Here is a 9,364-nt window from a genome sequence, read left to right as displayed (position 1 = left end):
TGCTCACGTCTTTTGTCCATTCTAGGATTATATTGTCTTTGTGTTGAGTTGTAGTTTTTTATAGATTTTAGATATTTCTAGTCTGCAGGTTGTTTATTTTCTAAAGCATTTTGATAAGCATACATTGTTAAGAAGTCTCATTATATATTTCTGAAACTTTTGCTTCCACCTCCCTCCCTTACACAGGAATGCATGCACCCTTGCCCCCGTAACCATTCTTGAAGCAGGCTTAGAAACTTCTTTTTAATTGTTTCTTTTATAACGATGGTCTCATACATTTGTATTTCTGTGATTGATATCCATGCAGCATATCTTCCAAACCCATCCATGTCATGAAGTATTTCCACCATTATTCTTTAGCAATATGTAGTATTTTATTATATGTGTGTACCAAAATTTTTATATTCATTCATTAGTCAACAGATATTTAGGTTATATCAATCATCTTGTCATTGAGAATCGTACTGTGATAAACTTGAGTGTACATATATCTGCTTGCTCTTTGCTCCGTATTTCTTTAGGGTATATACTAAGTAGAGAGCTTTTTGGATCCTAGGTTCTTTCCATTTCCATTTGCTTGAGGAAGCACCCCAGTGCTGTCTACAGTGGTAGTAGTTTTATAGTCCCACTAGTAGTAGATGAGAGTTCCAATCTCTTTTCTATAGATTTTGAAGATTAGTCTGTTGTCCAATGTATATAGTTTGCTTATTCAGGGTTTTTTTCCTTTCCATATAAAGTTGGTGATTACTTTTCCCCATGTATTTGAAGAATGATGGTGGAATCTGGATCGTAATTACATTATATTTCTAGATTGCTTTGGGCAGTATTGACTTTTCTCAATGTTAAGTCTTCCTATCTATGAACATGGAACATTCTTCTATTTAGGTAGGTCTCTTTTAGTTTCTCATTGCTGTGTTTTGTAGGTTTCTTTGTACAAGTCTTCTGTTTCTCAGATTAGGTTTATTTCTAAGCATTTTCATCTTTGGGGTGACTATTATAAATGACATTGATTTACTGATCTTCTTTTCAGCTCTTGTTCTTTTTTTATTTCCCTGAATATTACTTTTATTATATATATTTTAAAATCATTTTATTGGGGGCTCGTACAACTCTTATCACAACCCATACATCCATCTATTGTGTCGAGCACTTTTTAAAAAATCGTTTTTATCACTTTAATTATTTATTTATTTTTAATTTATTTTGTCATATTGGTGTATTTGTTGTTATCCTTGTCCTATTTTTATACAAGATTAGGTACCGTAGTTGGCTTTCCATGTTGTCTTCCAGAATTTTATAGTTTAGATGTAACATTTACATTTTTGATTAATTTTGAGTTTATGTATATAATGTGGGATAGAATCTTGTTTCATTTTACTGTAGTGGATACCCAGTTTTGGCATTACCATTAAATAGACTATTCCTGGTCCACTGAATGAACTTTAACCCCTTGTTGAAAACCAATGGCTTGATTTAATTTGGGGCTCTCATTTTATTGCATTGGTCTGTATACCAGCTCCAATATCAGGTTGTTTCAGCTACAGTAACGGAAGTATATTTTGATATTGGAAAATGTGTGGCTTCCTGTATTGCTTTTGTTTCTTTAATATTGCTTTGACTATTTGGTATTTCTTTCCTTTCCATATGAAGCTAGTCAATAATTTTTTCCATTTCAGTAAAGAATGTTAGGATTCGTATCAAGATTGCATTGTAAATCACTTTAGGTAAAATTGACATGTTTACTGTAGTATATTGTCCTGTCAATAAGTACAGAATGTCTTTCCATCATTTGTTGATGCCTTATGGTAGTGCTTTTATAATTGTTGTATAAATATTCTCATATCCCAGGTTAGGTTCAATCCTTGGTATTTTATCAATGGGTAGATAGTAGAACATGGGGGAGTGTGGAGTAATCGTTATCAAGATTATGGGACAGAGTACAGAAAATTTTAATGACCAGGGGGGGCGCTAGTAATCTTTTTCTGAAAAGGGCAATAGGCCAAATAATTTTATTTCATACATCTAAGCATAATGTTAACTATTGGTTTTGTATATATGCTCTTTATTAAGCTGAGATCTTTCACTTCTGTCCCTATTTTGCTCATAGTTTTTGTCAGGAAAGGGTGTTGAATTTTATTTAATTCTTTTTCTGTAGCAGTTGACTTGATCATGTGGTTTTGTTTCTTTGTTTTACTTAAGTCGTGGATTACGTTGATTGCCTTTTCAATGTTGAACCACCCATGTAATCCCGGTATGACTTATATTTCTAAAGTCTGTTGGCTAGAATTGTGTTGAAAGTGTTTGTGTCTATTTCACAAGTGATTTTGGTCTGTGACTTTCCTTTTCTTTCTTTTTTGTGATATCTTTGATGTAGTGGTTATGCATTAGACTATGATCCTCTGGTCTGTCATTTGAAACCAGCAGCAGCTCCGTGGGAGAAAGACTGGGCTTTCTACTCATGTGAACAGTTGTAGTCTCAGAAACCCACGGGGTTCTCTGAATCAGCATTGACTTGATGGCATTGAGGTTTTATTTAGTTTGTGCTGTTTGGTAAAAATTGGACTACTGCTAACCTAAAGTCAGTGGTTCAAACCTACCAGTCACTCCATGGGTGAAAGGTAAGACTATTTGCTCTTGTAAAGATCCACAGCTTCTGAAAATCCTGTACAGGATTGCTATGAGTCAATGGCAGTGGGTAGGTTTTGCCTGTTTAAGTCTCTAGTTTATGCTGGCTTCATAGAAAAGTTCAATAGCAATCCTTTCTCTAATATGTTTTGAACAGATTGAGTTGGTTTGGTGTCAACTCTTCTCTGAATATTTGGTAGAATTGTCCAGGCGTAACCTGTTGGTTCTGGCCTTTTTGTTGTTGGCACTACTGTATATATATATATATATATGGAACTAGGTGAAGGTCTGCAGAGCATCAATTTTATATTAAATCATACACATTTTGTTTCAACAAATCCTACTTGCTACATTTGTTTGCTGTTTCCATTCCTTCTTTCCTATCCTTCTGAACTTTGTCCTTAGGTAAGGGCTGACCATTTTATCTTAAATGATTCTAACACCTGGGGTGCGTTCAGTTCCAGATCTGAAGGTTGATTAAGGGCCATAGTCTTGGAGATTCCACCAGTCTTTGTTGGCAGTTTTTGAATAACATCTTCCATCTCTACTTTGGTATTTGGTCGGTTTAAAATTTTACATCTGTTTGTGTTAGTTTTCCCTGATAAGAATTTGACCATTTTTTCTAGGTTTTTAAATTTGTTGTAGCAGTACAATTTTTCACAGGAGTTATATAACTCTCTTGGATCTGTAATAATGTCACCAATTTCATTTCTTTATTTGCCTCTTCTGATTTTTTTTCCTGCCTACTTAAGTTTCTTAAGTTGATGCTAATTGGAAGTTATAGTACCTGTAACTTCTGTCTGTATTGAGATCTGAAGTGCTGCAATTCTTGTCTCTAGTAGTTTGTTTTTGTAGATATATAGAGGCTGATTTGAAGCTTCATTTTCTTTTCCTCAAGAAGAGAAAATGGTAATGAGCTCTGGTTACATATTGGGCTGCTTACTGCAAGGTCAGTAATTCCAAACCACAGCTGAAAGATGAGGTCTTTATTCTTGTCAAGATTTAGTGACATGGAACCCCAGAGACCCCATAGGATCATTATGAATGGAAATCAACTCCACGACACTGAATTGGTTTTTTGTTTTGCTGGAACTCTCCAGGGTTGCTGACATCAACTTTTAACTCGCAGAAAAATCCAGCTTGTTTGTATTATGATGCAATTAAAAGCATCAAGTGTATAGATGACACTGATCATTCATACAAATATTGTTATTGATGGTAGTGTACTCCTTCACGGGCAGTTCTACTCTGTCCTATAAGGGTCACGATGAGTTGGCATCAAGTCAATGACAATGATTGTGGTTTTCACTTTCCTGCTTTCTTTGTTTTGAACTCCCTTTCACCATTTTATTTTCCACTCTGTCTTAGTTTATTTCTTTTTCATTTTAGTCACCTTCGTTAGCTTAGGTCCTCCAACGCTAGTGCCTAATCAGTTAGTGACACCAAGTTTCCGGCTTGTTTTATAGGAAGGAGTGTTGTGGGCAGACCATGAAAAGGACAATGAAGAGTAATCACCACACATACAGCCACGATTGTTGTGGGCTTCTTGCAACCCAAACAAATGCCTCATAGATTCATGGTGCTTCATGTCATAAGATTAAGCTCTGTTTCAAACTTCTTCTTAGGAACCGCAACCATGAATGAAGACAATATAGATGGAACAAATGGATGCAGTAAAGTTAGAACCGGTACTCAGAATGAAGCTGCATTACTTGCTTTGATGGAAAAGACTGGTTACAACATGGTTCAAGAAAATGGACAAAGAAAATTTGGTGGTCCTCCTCCAGGTGTGGAATTAGTTATTTTCATAAGATTTTAATGTAATTCTTTAGATTAGATGTCTTTCATTTTATTAACGTCTTTAAGACCTCAGCAGCTGTTATTTTTTTAATGAGAGCACAGTGGTAGACTATGTTATACATGTCTTACCCTTAATTTTTTTTATTTCCCTCTCTTAGCTAATCCTGATAATAGAATTTAGCAACTCAACTCTTGAGGGAAGTTGGGTTTCTAAATCCAATTAAGATATGGGCAAAAGAAAAAATTCTATCCCCACTCTCAAAAAAAAAAAAATTCTATCCAAGCTATTATATCAAGCAGAGGTTACTTGGGAGCATTCTGAAAGAGCAGGGTAAAGGAGGGATGATTATCTGAAAAACCAGTGTGCACATCTGTTGTTAAAATATATACATATATATATATATGTTGTTCTTTCTCCCAATACCCCCATAACCATTTGCTCAAAACCCTTTAACTTTCTGTCACACTTAAAATCCTAGCCTCTAGATTTTTCAGAGGTGTCACCCTCTACCACTTTGTGCCTCCCTTAGTTGAAAGAAGGCCACATAGCCTTTATACTTTTAGCTTGTTGCACTAACATTTTAAGCACTTGCTTTTTCTTCCTCTTGAATGTTCTTTGCTGAAGGATCACTATGGTTGTTTCTTTCATTCAGGTCTCTGCTCAAATCTCATGAACTCTGAGAAACTTTACCGAACCACCCCTGTAGAAATAACCCCCTTTATGCAGCTTCCTTTTTTCTTCATTTCAATCTCAAGTATTACTCATTTATTGTGCTCTTTGGTTAAAAGAAAAGGGACCCTGATGACATTGGACTGCTAACCACAAGGTTGATGGTTGAAACTGCCAGTGAGAGAAAGAGGAGGCTCTCTGCTTCTATAAAGGTTTACAGCCACAGAAATTCTATATAGAGTGGGTTTCTATGGGTCAGAGTTGACTTGATGGCAGTGGTTTACTTTTAGTTTTGGTGTGCTGATTGAATTTTTGCTTTATGAGAGATGAACCTTTCTTTTGTTCACTTTTGTATACCCCATATCTAGACTAGTACATGGTACAAAGAAACTCAGAAAAGTTGTGGAATGAATGTTTGAATATTGTACATAAATATTTTACTGGAACTTACATATCTATTTATTTTTGTCTCTCAGGTTGGGAAGGTCCACCTCCACCTAGAGGTTGTGAAGTTTTTGTAGGAAAAATACCTCGTGACATGTATGAAGACGAGTTAGTGCCTGTGTTTGAAAGAGCTGGGAAGATATATGAGTTTCGACTTATGATGGAATTTAGTGGTGAAAATCGTGGTTATGCTTTTGTGATGTACACCACAAAAGAAGAAGCCCAGCTAGCTATCAGGATTCTTAATAATTATGAGATTAGACCAGGGAAGTTTATTGGAGTATGTGTGAGCTTGGATAACTGCAGATTATTTATAGGAGCTATTCCCAAGGAAAAAAAGAAAGAAGAAATTTTGGATGAGATGAAGAAAGTTACAGAAGGAGTTGTAGATGTCATTGTTTATCCAAGTGCAACTGATAAGACAAAAAATCGTGGTTTTGCATTTGTTGAGTATGAATCTCACAGAGCTGCTGCTATGGCTAGAAGAAAGCTAATTCCAGGTAAATGGACACTTCTGAAGATTTTTCATATTGACTTTATTATAAATTTTCAAAATGGCTGTACCTCACAGATATTATTATCTTTATAATACTATGTAAGGAGGAATGAAGAATTGAGTAAGAAAGTAAATTTAATCAAAAGATTGTAAAAGACAAGAAGTTTCTATGCAATAAAATAATATTTTGCTGATTTACTGAATACATAACATACTAATATGTTGTTTATTGTTGTTTGATAAAAACCCAAAGATTTATATCTAATTCTTCTAAAAAAGGTCTGTCTTTGAAATAATTGTTTTATGACTCTTGAAATTAAATCTGATGCGAGTGCTGACTAGTTTTGCTTCAATATAAAAATAAAAGTTTTTTTATGTGACTAGAAAAGTAATTCTTAGGTATATTAAATTTCTCCTTTTTTGAGAAACAATTTTCATAAATACTTTACAATTTCCATTTTTTTGTTTTAGATGTTTTCAAATAAAACTAAATTAATTTATTTCTATTTTTTAACAGGAACATTCCAACTCTGGGGTCATACTATTCAGGTAGATTGGGCTGACCCAGAAAAAGAAGTTGATGAGGAAACTATGCAAAGAGTTAAAGTTCTCTATGTAAGAAATTTAATGATCTCAACTACAGAGGAAACAATTAAAGCAGAATTCAATAAATTCAAGCCTGGTGCAGTTGAACGAGTAAAAAAACTTAGAGATTATGCTTTTGTTCACTTTTTCAACCGAGAAGATGCAGTAGCTGCTATGTCTGTTATGAATGGAAAATGCATCGATGGAGCAAGTATTGAGGTCACTCTGGCAAAACCAGTAAATAAAGAAAACACTTGGAGACAACACCTGAATGGTCAGATTAGTCCTAATTCTGAAAACCTGCTTGTATTTGCTAGCAAAGAAGATAGCCATTCCAAAACTCTAGGCAAGCCACCAACTCTTCCAGGTCGTGTCAACGGCCAGCATAGCCCAAGCCCTCCTGAAGTTGAAAGATGCACTTATCCGTTTTTTCCTGGCACAAAGCTTACTCCAATTAGCATGTATTCTTTAAAATCCAATCATTTCAATTCTGCAGTAATGCATTTGGATTATTATTGCAACAAGAATAATTGGGCACCACCAGAATATTACTTATATTCAACAACAAGTCAAGATGGGAAAGTACTCTTGGTATATAAAATAGTTATTCCCACGATTGCAAATGGGTCCCAGAGTTACTTCATGCCAGACAAACTGTGTACTACGTTAGAAGATGCAAAAGAACTGGCAGCCCAGTTTACATTGCTTCATTTGGGTAAGTTTTAAAATACTTTAAATTATACTAAGTATATAAAATTAGGAAATATCGTAGATGATTTATTAACTGACTTGTTTTGCATTCTTAACCCTAGTGGCGTGTATTAAATATAATTTTTATATCAACTTTATGAATTCATGGTTCATTTTGTTGAAATTTGTCTCCCGTATAATCTTTCTACCTTTAAGTTTTAAAACATTACTTACTTGAGGGAGAAGTTGGTTTTGATTTACTTTAGAGTATATAACCCTGCTTCATTAATTTGTTTTTGTAATGACTAGTTCTTGTTAGAAATAAAATTTTGTTTGAAAATTACAGAATCTTCCTTTTAAAATAATTCATAAGCGAATGTATGCATCTTTGCTGAAGTCTCTATGATGATACTTTCATGTGAAATGGGAGAGTTGGTAAAATCAGAAGCATTTCAGATGGGTCATGTATGTGTACATATAGCTATAGGCTCACCAATCTGGAAATGTGTCACTATTACTCATGAAAGACAAAAGCATCATTAAGAAGTATTTATGACTATTCTCTTCCTAAATTTCATACTTTAAAAGAGTGCATTTTCTTTGAGGCATTTGAGGCATAATTAGATGTATTAAATGAATATTTGATATTGTGAAGAAAGAGATTTAATATCACTCTGGTGTTTTTTTCTACTTCCTGAGTTTTTTACTGTGATGCTAGCTGGTTCCTGCCTCTCTTGCCAGTATGTCTTGTTTTTAAAATGTAACCATTGATTTCATTTGATGATTATGTTGTGCCCTAAATCCTATTTTTTATGGTAGTGGTTTTTTGAGCTTCAACAGTAATGAGGAGAGGGCTCATTCCAAGTGTGGATTTTAGTTTTTTAAATGTATTTTTGGTAGAAGTGTATACAGCAAAAGTTTTCTGTTTAACAATGTTTAGACATGTTTTTCAGTGACATGGGTTACATTTTCTACATGTCATCATTCTTATTTCCATTCTTGTTCTGTTCTTCCAGCATCTTACTCATACTTTTGAGTAACTGTTGACTCATATAAATAATTTTTTAAAAGAACAAAGTACTTCTTGAGTTTTACTTTTTCAGCTAACCTTATTTCTTTAAAAAGTTACTTCAAAGAATAGTCTTAGTTCAAGGTCTAAAGAATATCTCAGGGCAGTAATCTTTTGGATTCTTCCAGTCTTTTAATGGGTTTGGTAAGTCTTGAGGTTTTGACAATTTGAAGTTCTGTTCCACATTCCTCTTACCCCTTTTTAACAGAATCCAACTTTGATTACCCTGGCCAGGACATTCATAATGGTAGACACCATCTAGTTCTTCTGGTCTTAGAGTAGAAGATGGTTTGGTTCATGAAGAAATATAAGTGTTTCTTGATTGCACATGCCAATTTTATAGTTAAAAAGTGATTTGTTGCTAAACTATATTCCTGGATGTTTTATATATTTAAAATTGACATTTTCAAATTATTAAGGGAAGGTAGTCAAAAAGGAAAAATAATGTCAAAAGGAAGAGTGACTTTTTCCCTTATATATCAGGACCATTTCTATATTTGGTATTTTTAGGAGATTCTGCTTTGGTTATCTAGTCAGAATTTGGGGGCTGAATTTAGATTTAGCGTCCTCTTCAAATAAATGTTTTAGTAGTGTCTTTAAATTTTAGTTTGAAAATTTAACAATCTTCTAAGTTAGTAATTTCTTAAGTATGATTTATGTTAATTTACAAAAGACAAACCTTGATTTTTATTTTAATAGACAACCTAAGTGAAAGAAAATGTGAAGAATAACACATAGTTCAAATTGCAGTTTTTAGAGAGAAATGGATCGTTATTCTTTTGGAGTGTGTGAACAGGTAATTATTGAGTAAAGGATTTTTTTCAGGACACTTGTGTCTCATATAATCAGCTAAGGAGGCCTTTGAGGGTGCCAAAAGTGCCATCTTGAAGTGGTGCAAATTGAAGAGGTCAGAATTCTTCAGGGGAAGGATTACAGAAATGGAAACATTGCTTTCAGAACTATATAGACCTATAATGGAAGATGT

The 9,364-nt window shown here is 34.0% G+C and overlaps 1 protein-coding gene across 1 annotated transcript; it reads left to right on the top strand.

Annotated features, from left to right (window-relative positions):
• Positions 1-4,261: 4,261 nt before the first annotated feature.
• RBM46 (RNA binding motif protein 46) lies at positions 4,262-9,138 on the top strand. The gene is made up of 4 exons (XM_045295837.1): positions 4,262-4,412; positions 5,572-6,039; positions 6,553-7,335; positions 9,079-9,138. Exons 1-4 carry the CDS (start codon positions 4,262-4,264, stop codon positions 9,108-9,110), a joined length of 1,434 nt encoding a protein of 477 aa, XP_045151772.1. The 3' UTR covers positions 9,111-9,138.
• Positions 9,139-9,364: the final 226 nt, after the last annotated feature.

The sequence above is a fragment of the Echinops telfairi genome, unplaced genomic scaffold, assembly GCF_000313985.2.
Source record: "Echinops telfairi isolate 266 unplaced genomic scaffold, ASM31398v2 ScPeMD7_5868;HRSCAF=6743_1, whole genome shotgun sequence".
NCBI lineage: Eukaryota > Metazoa > Chordata > Mammalia > Afrosoricida > Tenrecidae > Echinops > Echinops telfairi.
This window is presented reverse-complemented; position numbering and strand designations above follow the sequence as displayed.